This window comes from Penicillium cinerascens, assembly GCF_028974065.1.
Source record: "Penicillium cinerascens strain IBT 15544 chromosome Unknown scaffold_4_segment0_segment0, whole genome shotgun sequence".
NCBI classification, from domain to species: Eukaryota; Fungi; Ascomycota; class Eurotiomycetes; order Eurotiales; family Aspergillaceae; genus Penicillium; species Penicillium cinerascens.
This window is the reverse complement of record NW_026695297.1, coordinates 807,348-817,217: the sequence shown is the minus strand read 5'-3', so window position 1 is coordinate 817,217 and position 9,870 is coordinate 807,348. Positions and strand designations below refer to the sequence as shown.

General features: G+C 47.7%; 5 protein-coding genes across 5 annotated transcripts; 2 read left to right on the top strand and 3 right to left on the bottom strand.

The window, feature by feature from the left end:
* Nucleotides 1-1,294: 1,294 nt before the first annotated feature.
* N7498_008262 (kinase-like domain-containing protein) lies at nucleotides 1,295-2,077 on the bottom strand (the record flags this gene model as incomplete). Its single annotated transcript, XM_058455324.1, has 1 exon — nucleotides 1,295-2,077. One exon carries the CDS (start codon nucleotides 2,075-2,077, stop codon nucleotides 1,295-1,297), a length of 783 nt encoding a protein of 260 aa, XP_058305312.1.
* Nucleotides 2,078-2,779: 702 nt separating this feature from the next.
* On the top strand, nucleotides 2,780-4,330 carry N7498_008261 (arylsulfotransferase family protein; the record flags this gene model as incomplete). The annotated part of the gene is made up of 1 exon (XM_058455323.1): nucleotides 2,780-4,330. One exon carries the CDS (start codon nucleotides 2,780-2,782, stop codon nucleotides 4,328-4,330), a length of 1,551 nt encoding a protein of 516 aa, XP_058305311.1.
* Nucleotides 4,331-4,453: 123 nt separating this feature from the next.
* N7498_008260 (uncharacterized protein) lies at nucleotides 4,454-5,892 on the bottom strand (the record flags this gene model as incomplete). The annotated part of the gene is made up of 3 exons (XM_058455322.1): nucleotides 4,454-4,749; nucleotides 4,803-5,674; nucleotides 5,732-5,892. 3 exons carry the CDS (start codon nucleotides 5,890-5,892, stop codon nucleotides 4,454-4,456), a joined length of 1,329 nt encoding a protein of 442 aa, XP_058305310.1.
* Nucleotides 5,893-7,416: 1,524 nt separating this feature from the next.
* Nucleotides 7,417-8,133, top strand: N7498_008259 (GNAT family N-acetyltransferase; the record flags this gene model as incomplete). The annotated part of the gene is made up of 1 exon (XM_058455321.1): nucleotides 7,417-8,133. The coding sequence occupies one exon, from the start codon at nucleotides 7,417-7,419 to the stop codon at nucleotides 8,131-8,133; it is 717 nt and encodes a 238-aa protein (XP_058305309.1).
* A 336-nt stretch (nucleotides 8,134-8,469) lies between these two features.
* Nucleotides 8,470-9,637, bottom strand: N7498_008258 (putative oxidoreductase, 2OG-Fe(II) oxygenase family; the record flags this gene model as incomplete). The annotated part of the gene is made up of 2 exons (XM_058455320.1): nucleotides 8,470-9,177; nucleotides 9,254-9,637. 2 exons carry the CDS (start codon nucleotides 9,635-9,637, stop codon nucleotides 8,470-8,472), a joined length of 1,092 nt encoding a protein of 363 aa, XP_058305308.1.
* Nucleotides 9,638-9,870: the final 233 nt, after the last annotated feature.

Genomic DNA, 9,870 nt, shown 5'->3' with positions numbered 1-9,870 from the left:
CAGATGGACGCATTATTTGTTTCAACAATACACCGTCGGGTTTACCGGGTGCTAGCCGTTCACGCGCTGGCTTCCATGCAGCTCACAATATTTTTGTGTACGATGATCGGTTCGATCGACAGATGTAGAGTACTTTCGCATCGGTACGTCCCTGCGCTCCGAACAAGGATGTACAGTACACCCCTGACACGTCTCCTGCCGCACTCGGCTCTTGGCACGTCAATCCACGACCTCGGTACCCGCTAGGATACTATCCGGACGGTGTCACCCGTCAATACAGTGGCTGTATCACGATCTCCTGTCAAAAGTCCAGATGCCAGCGCTGACGCCAGGGCTGATGGGCTAGTTTGATTGTGCGTGAGTCCACATGCACGGCCTGTCGTGACCAGACTATCGGGTTCGGGAATCGAAATTATCGGTGGGGTTTCAACTGCTGGTTCGCAGGGGATGACCGCTTCGATTCCGTTAAGGTTTGACAGGCCAAAGGGCGGACAGTGCCGAGACCCTCCTGCCGGAAGAGCTATAGTGATGCGGTCGGGCTGCGGATCTTGGTGGCTCATGCTTGGTATTGTTGATATAACGAGAATACACCATGATTCATGCCGATTTGGTGTCTCGATTGAATGAATACAGCTAACTTTTTAGGGGTTAGGTCTGTCAGACGGGTTTCAAGCCGAATGGGAACCCTAAATGATGTTTGGTATTCACAGCAGCTCTCAGTGTCGCTGAGTGTATTATTCGATAGTGAATTAACTTGTCAACAGCTCTAAGAGGCTCTTTTATGTTGCGGTGAGCTAGCCACCACTATGTACTTGGTCGCAGATTCTCTTTTCTAGACTTCTATCCTCTTCAGCACCACTCACTCACTCTCATCGGAAAGGTTTCTTCGCTGGGTACTCCAGTGTGGCTAGTCTCTGGACATAGATCCCGAGTACAGTAAGAGCTCCAATAGAAACACTGATGATGGTGATTGGTCGTTCTTTGGCAATTTGCACTGCACCTCGCGCAGCTCTCATTAGGATGGCTTCTTTCTCCAGCGTGTCATTCAGAAGATGCTCCGGCAATTCTTCTTCCCAGTACTCTTTTGATTGCCTTTCGGGCCATGGTGAGCTTAGATCTGGTGTGTTTCCAATCGCAAATTCATATGCAATTATGAGAGGGGGCATTGGAGCTCCTGGAATAGGGGCCCTTTCCACGTTTGGCACTGGACGCAGACCAGACCTCCTCTTATTTTCCTGGCTTTTTTTGGCGCCGTGAGCGATGGCAAGCAGTGACTAGTGGAGGGCATGATCACTCACAAAGAAGACGGCGAGTACTTCTGGGTGTTATACCAGACCCGACAGATTGGCCATTTCTGATTCGATTCATACTCAGCGAGAGGCCTCATGGAGTTTAAAAGCATCCCGTTAAATACCCCTTCCTTTTCTCCAAGATTCCACAGTGGCCAAAACTCAAACAATCGAGGGTAGAAGCCAGCAGATTCCCAGTCCACCAGACAGATTTCCCCGTCGGGTTTCCAGATAATATTTCGAGGCGCGATGTCCAGATGACATAGGACGAGATCACAATTCTCAAATGACATGCTGCCTTCTCCGGGGAATAACCTATTGTTGAACCACACTTCCATTTCTTGCTTGCTCTCGAACGTGGGAGGCTCCTCGGCGTCTGGCCAGAGGAGGCCAGCACAGGGACCACGGCTAAGAGGCCCAGGGACATCGCTCGTGATCGTACTGAAATGGTCAAGGATCCGCACGAGCCTATCAATGAGCGTTTGATCATCCAGAGGATCTATAATCTTGCCTTCCACAAACTCCATCATGATGTACCCGCGCCCTCTCTCGTCAGAAAAGAAGCGGTAGACTTGAGGGATGCAGACAACGTTCGGGTCAACCAGTTCAAAGGCTCTCTGTTGGTTGAGTGCCTCTTCTTTCGTGACGAACCGGCCATATTTAATCACTAGATTCTCGGAGATTCGGACAAGCTTTTTCCCCAGGTCCTTTCTACCCACGAGTCGATCTGGTGGTGCGTTGAGGCAGAATTCAACCAAATCACAGTCAGCAGAGGAGACCGAAAACATGACGAATTTCCTGTACTCGGTGATCTGTTTCTTTGACTTGCATGGCAGGCTAGAATGGTGGAAATGTTCCTCCCGCCGGAGGTGGTGAGGGGTAACATGGAACCATTGGACCTCATACATCACATATATGATACGTCCATGCATATTGAGAGGCTGCGAGCTAAGTATATGTGTTGTTACTAGGCAGCACATGCCTGTAGTGGTAAATGGGCTACACGCGCTTGGTTGCCAGTTTTCTGTATGTCGTCTCATCCTAAATGTATTTCGTTATGAGTCGCCGAATGATAGACAATGTTATGAAATCATCACCGCCGATCGCCGATCACTGATCGCTAACCACTGGAGAAGTGGAATGAACGCCCAAGAGGCGATCGATTACTTGGCGCTCTGAGGTCTCCACGCCTGGGCCTTCCCTTTCTGTTTAAGAGTGGCGTTTCTTTTGAAATCCACTTTCTACCCCCTCTTCCCTATGCTAACAATCTGCACTCTCGGATGTACGTCGGGGCTTATCTCGGTTGCGACTGACAAACAAAGGGAAGATCTCCCGCTCAAAATATTCCTCTGCATTTCAGGACGGATCTCGGCGACCTCCAGTCACGATGCTAAAGATTGATATTTCATACAAAATGAGTGAAATATCTCATTTATAGCGTTGCTTTACCTACATAAGCTGATCTGAACACCGGGAATCCGTAAATCGCCATGACTCGCCTTTCCCATCTAGCGATACTCTATTTCACAGGCTATGTGGGTGCAAATTTGGCCTACAAATCTAGACCGGATCTCGCTGTCCCTGTCCTGAATATTACTATCCCAGCCACAAATGATACTGCCAATGGTCTTATTTTCTATACCCCCGAAAGCACTTTTGCAGATGATACCGGCCACGGTCCCGCTCAGAGCGGCCCCTATATCTATACCGATAAAGGGGAGCTGGTTTGGACAGGATTTGGATACGTTGGTCCGAGAAGTGAAAACTTACAGGTGCACACCTATAGAGGAGAGCAAGTACTGAGCATTTTCGACGGTTCGCACAACTCGCCAATGGGGCACGGGCATGGACACACCACTATCCTCGATAACCAATACCGACTGCTCAAGCAAATCAAAGGCGGAGGTCACAAATTGGCCGACCAGCATGAATTTCTATTCTTCGATGATCATTCAGCTGTCTTCACTATTTTCGACCCCGAAATTCACGATCTAACCGATTACGGCGCCACGTCAGAGAATCAGCAATGGATTCTCGATAACAAGATTCAAAAGGTGGATACCGATACAAATCAGGTCTTATGGGAATGGAGTTCTCTTGACCATGTCGATCCTGCTGGGACCAACTTGACATTACAGAGTGGCAATGCTGGACTGGGAGTGAATTCAAGTCAAGTGTGGCATTACTTTTACATGAATGCGTTTGATGTCGACCCGGAAAGCAACACTTATTTGCTGTCCGCCCGAAGCATGTGCACGATATTCAAGATGGACGGCGAAACTGGCGATATCATCTGGCAACTGGGAGGGAAGCACTCCGACTTCTTGCTTGGCGAAGGCGTCGACTTCTGCTGGCAGCACGACACCCGAATGCATAAGAAATACCTGCACTACGAAACAAAAGGATCCAAGGAGATCATTTCATTCTTTGACAACTCCGCACATGAGAATTTGGCTGGAGGCCCCATTCTGAAAACTCGTGATTACAGTGCCGGGAAAGTCGTCGAGCTTGACACGGAAAAGCGTACAGCCAAGCTGATAGCCATGTTTCGGGCACCCGGAGATCTGTCAGTCAGGTCCCAAGGAAATGTCCAACTTCTCCCAAACGGGAATGCGTTTATCAACTGGGGCTACGAGGGTGCCATGTCCGAGCATAAGCCAGACGGGACCACCATATTCTTCACAAAGCTGGATTCAGGAAGACTAGGTCCCGGGTCGGAGAATTACCGCGCGTTCAAATTTGATTGGCATGCTCTCCCATATGAGGAGCCAGCATTGGTCGCCTTCAAAGAGTCAAATGGAACATCTATCTATATTAGTTGGAATGGGGATACGGAGACCACCATCTGGAAGTTTTACGAACAGAATCTTGGCGAAGAAATTCCACTCGGCCAGACAAGAAGGAATGGGTTCGAAACAAAGTTCCAAACTGGAGAGGAACCAGCTTACGTGGTAGCCAAGGCATATGACGCTCGCGGAAAATGTCTTGTTTCTTCGCCGGTGATTAAAGTCAAAGAGTACCGATCGCGTCTCCGTTATTGAGCTCATGATTTAACAAGCAAATTATATTTTTGTCAAATATGAGACAAATCACTTTTCAAAACAACCTAGTTAATTGCAAGAGTCGCACATAGCCGCTGAGAGGGCCAGTATCTCTTATTCACTTCAAAACAAGCCTTTTTTATCCCTGATCTTCCAAAGCAAGTACCACAGAAGCATCAGTTCCAAGGCCCCGAGACTCATTGTGATTCCACCGAACAATTGAATGTTGAGAAAGTTAAGATCGGCGCTACCGTGAGAATCGATCGAAGCGAGTGCACCTGCAATTGGTGGTCCCAACAGGGATGCAAAGCTGCTGATACTTTGAGCCATCCCAAGCCAGGTACCAAGGATTTCTATATCTGGGCAAACATGGAAGAAAACACTTGGTGGGAGGGGAATTAAGGCTCCGGATATACCACCTGTTTGGATACATAAGCGAAAGTTCAGAAGGAAGACACCAGCTGGGACTTACCATAGAAGGCGGCAAAGAGAATAAAACGCAAAAGGGTGTCTGCACTAATCCAGGCAAAGCATAAAATTCCGGAGAGCATGCCGCAGAATATCCAAGACATCATTGAACCATAATAATGGGCAAAAATTGTGGTGCCGACACGACCGACGATCGACGATGCTTGGGATATTATGAGAATATAAGAGGCGAGGGATCGTGAAGTGCCAAGCTTCGTCTGTGCGTATGTCGGGATATAATAGAAGGGTGTTATGTATCCGAGATACATCAGAAAGTTAGCAGCAATAAAACTCCAGAAGGGAAGATCTCTGAGAGCTCGCATATCAATCAGCTTCCTTCGTTGGTTGTTACTTATTGTTGTCGTGCTCCTTCCTTGAGACAACAGCAGGGCAGCAGCGATGAGAAACAGAGACAGCATCACAAAAGCCATGATGCGGACAGTCCATGCAAAACTCAACTTCGAAATCAGTCGATCAAACATGACAGTATAGATGATACCTCCCGCAGGGGCACCAGATGTAGCAAAACCCAAAGCCACGGCTCGCTTGTGAACAAATGATCGACTGATAAGTGTGATTCCTGGTATATACAACAGACCAAACCCCAGTCCCATGCATACTCCTTGGCTGAGGAAAATTGCATAGTATTGATGTGAAAGGCTTAGCATCATGAAACCAAAAACTGCCAGGAATGAACCGGCACCGATCATGAACGAGAAATAGCCAAGATCAAAGAGAGGACCGGAGATCAGGCCGGAGACAATCAATAACCAGCTTTGAATTGTGCCGATCCATGATATGGCAGACGCTGAGAAAGTTGGGATGTATGTCAGAGCATAGAAACTCTCAAACGATCCATATGCAAAATTTAGACCCCTACCCAAGTGTCAGATACTGAAGAATCTATTTCATAAACAGGGTAATACTTACCACACATTGAAAATAATCAAAAATACTCCAAGCACTTGTAAAAGGCCTTGGCTACTTCCTTCAGTAACCGAGGGAGATGACGGTGCAGAAGACGCTTGGTTTTCGAAACTGAAATCTGCACTTTCTGTGAACGGCCCAGGAACAGTCACCACTTCTGACTTCATTTCGCCCTTTAATAGTAGCAGCTATAATGAGTCCGATAATAACCTGGGTGGAAACTTGTTAGTTTAGTGAACCAACCACAATTTTCGGCGGAAGTGAGTGAAGTCGCAGACGTCAGCCGCAACTTCTTCCCGGTCACATAGCAATGACTCCAACTATTGTAGTCGGTGTGCAAAGTAACATCACCCAATTAGCCGTCCATCTCACCATTACAAATAGTAATTCAGATCTTGTAGGAACAAATCCGGACTAATAGCCTCGGTAGGCATAGTTTGTCAACCGAGTACCCCGCTTTAGTCGGCAATCATTCCCGGACAGGGTACAGTCATTCTCGAAATTGGCTTGACTAATAAACACTTAACAACTGTTTTTTGGATCCACCTCCAAGGTCCTAGTGCGAGTAAATTATTGGGTCTCTCCAAATCTAATGCAGCGAGAGCCACCCAATGCTATGTTTCTGAAAGGTCTATCTGATTGGTGGCATTAGCTCTCCATCTCAGCTTATAGAATATAGTCATTCTCGAAATAGGCTTGACCAATGCACACTCCATCACTCTTAGTATTCCCTATCTCGGACATGGGGACAAATCTTCTAGAAATTGCCGCAATCGACTTAGCTTATGGACCTAGCTACTTGCGACTAGTGTAGGCGCCGCTAAACTTGGACGGAAATTTTCTCATTTGTTTCCGCCACCTAAGCATCCATGTCTTCCTCGGCCTTTGTGTCGGCCGAGAAAAAACTAACTGCGTATACCCCCGCGATGTCTATCTGGCTATGCAGGTAATTTCGAATTTTCCTTTGTACCGATCTATCCACAAGTTTCTATCTTACAATCATACTAATCTCTCAGCATTCTGATGGGAGGCTGGATTCTACGTCCCCTTTGAGCCTTGCAGGACTCGCCCGCCAGGCTATGGTACACGGCATAATGACTATTTCCTGGGCTTTGAAGGTCCGATCTCGGTTGAATCATTTGACTCAAGTTTGGCCTGCTTTGATTATGTCGTATAATTTCTCTTGGTGGTCTCTGATAGACAATGCGATTTTGTCGTATTACAGGGGAGATTGCTTTGGATTGCTTTAAGAGGAAATAAGGCCATCTCCAGTAAAGGTCAATATGAAGTTTAGAATGAAGGTGAAGATGTGCTTCTACCAAGGATGGTTTGAGATTTCTACCGCTCAATCGGGGATTCGGGAATGGGCTCATAGGACATCGTATTGACTGTCGGCTTCTATGTAGTTTCTACAATGTCTGTAACGTTCGACCTAATAGATTCACGTGCGCAAATAGAGGCCGAGACGACAAGGGTGAAGCTGGTGGGGCAGGTCCGTTCGGGCAAACAGCCTATCATAAGTTACCAAATATAGAAGCAGCTGTGAATCGGAGCAGCCATCCAATCATACAGACAGGATCTGGGTCGTCTTGATAAGAGTCATACGTATAAGCACTAAAGCTGCGATTTAAAAGTCGACTCTTGCGTCCCATAATTGCTTAAAGTCAGAGTTGGATTCTTTTATCTTCAACATGGCAGTGGCACGACCGCGAGGTCCTCTCGTTTCCTTCGCAAAGGCATCTCTGCCATCAAGCCAGACAATTCTCCAGGGCCGCACCGTTCTTCTCAAGAAGCTCGAACCAACACACGCCAAGGATCTGTTCCATCTCGTTGGCGGCGATGATCCCGCACGCACGTCCCTGTGGGATTATATGGGCGATGGCCCGTACCCTCAGCTAGACGCATTCGAGAAGAACATTGCCTCTAAGTCAGCTTCCCCGGATCCATTCTTCTTCGCAATTATCGACAAGCGCAGTGCAATGCCCAGCTTCGGCAAAGCAATCGGATACTTGTCTCTTATGCGCATTACCCCCGAGCAATTGTGCATTGAAATTGGAAATGTGATGTTTTCACCGGTCCTTCAACGCACCGTTGGAGCAACGGAAGCGTTTTATCTGCTGGCGCGGCATGCTTTTGATGACCTGGGATATCGCCGATTGGAGTGGAAGTGTGATTCTCTCAATGCACCATCGCGGCGGTCAGCACTGCGATTGGGTCATACATATGAGGGAATTTTCAGACAACATATGATCGTGAAAGGGCGGAGCCGAGATACAGCTTGGTTTTCAATTTTGAAGGAGGAGTGGAATCAGACTGTAGCGGGCGCAATGGAGAAGTGGCTGGATGAGGCTAATTTCCGCGACGACGGTAGTCAGATAAAGACACTTCAGGAACTCCGGGGTGACTGAGGCAAATGAGCTCGGTAAAGCTGATCAATAGACTATTAGATGTCGGTCCTTTATGATTTTTCATAATTGTTGCATGGGAAGCTCTGGGACTTGAGATACGCGTAAGGCGGGCACGTTAGCTAGTCAGCGCACCAGAATTGCACTAGAACTCAGGCTCTCAAAAGCAAACAAGCTTTCACTATTTTTGATATGACGTCAAACATCACTCTCGTATACAGAATGTTCCTTGCTGAGCTAAAATTTCAAACAAGCATCATGACATTCAACTTCAAGTGTGCGTTCTTCGATCCCGCAATGATACAAATAACTGGCTACAGATACTAGCTTTCCTCAGAACTAGACTCTGATCCGCCGACTCATTTGCTCCGTACCAGCAGCTTTCTCGTAGTCAATATCCTTGTGAAGATCCACTCGACGACCCAGAGCCCGACGAATGATCCAGTCCTTGCTGCTGATTTCCTCTTCAACCTGGTCCTTTTCGATGGGAGGAATGAGATCCGAGCCATCCAGTCGCCGCAGCATGACACTATCCTCCGGTCGTGAAAAGTACACCAGACTATAACGCGTCGAATCACCTTGGATGCCTGGAGGCGCTGCGACACGATGGATATTGGACCGCAACAGACCATTCGTAAACTTGACCATAGCATCCCCCAAATTGATGATCGCGTGTCCCGGCAGCGGCCGCACATAGACCCATTCGGCATCAGCGCCTGGAGGCAATACTTGAAGCCCGCCCAGTCTGTTGAAGAGCACGGTGACACTTCCGAAGTCGGTATGTTGTCCCAACGCTGTACGGCGGTCGTCGACTGGCTGAGGTGGTGCTTTGACAAACCTTACTTGGTCGCCACCAGTGGATCGCCATCGATGAAGATTGGACAAAGTATCCTGTGGCAGGTGGAGTTTGTCGTTGAGAATGTTCAAAACGAGAGACACGATGACGTGGGAGCCTAGCATGAATGATTCCTGCTGTTTTCGGCTTTGTTTCAGCACCTCGGGTGCCGGGAGAGGATCACTAATTCCAATAATGTCGTCCTTGGAGACCTGGAATTATATGGTGAGTTAATATGTTCTCTTGCCGGGGCCAGGCTAATTAGTGACACCGCTCCCAGGGTCTTACATTGTAAAACTCATTTCGATCCAAGTTGCCTGCCTTATCCACAGTCGAAAGCCCTTGCCCTTTATACCCAAAGTATGAGTTCTGGGCACTGAAATCAAAAGTCTTCTTCTCCTCGAGACTTAGCTCGAACAGTTTCTCTCCAACAGTAAACAATTTATCGGCATCGCCAAGGAGTGAAACGCCATGACCTGAATCTTGGAGATCAAGGTAGAAAAATCCTATTTCTACAGAGGCTTGGAAAAGTCGTTCACACTCCGTGGGGTCACCGGCCAAGAGCTTTCCAAGCGATAGCCGAAGAAGGGGCGCGGTGGGGACGTCGTCTGGAAATGGCGGGAGTCCAGGGAAATTGTTTTGAATATCAGTATAGCTTCCGTGGGACTGCATGGTGAAACTCAAACAAAGATGGGAATAGTTGATGGTATCGAGTGTGCACAGGGTTGATGCTATGTAATAGGACTTGGACATTAATAGATCTCTGACGAAGTTCATGCGGGGAAGCAGTACTAGCCGAGGATCTGCAACGAATCCGAGTTTACATAGCCGGATATCAAGTCAACTTTGAAGCGATTAATAATGAAAAGTATCTTCGCATATGTCATTATTTTCTTTGTGACGTT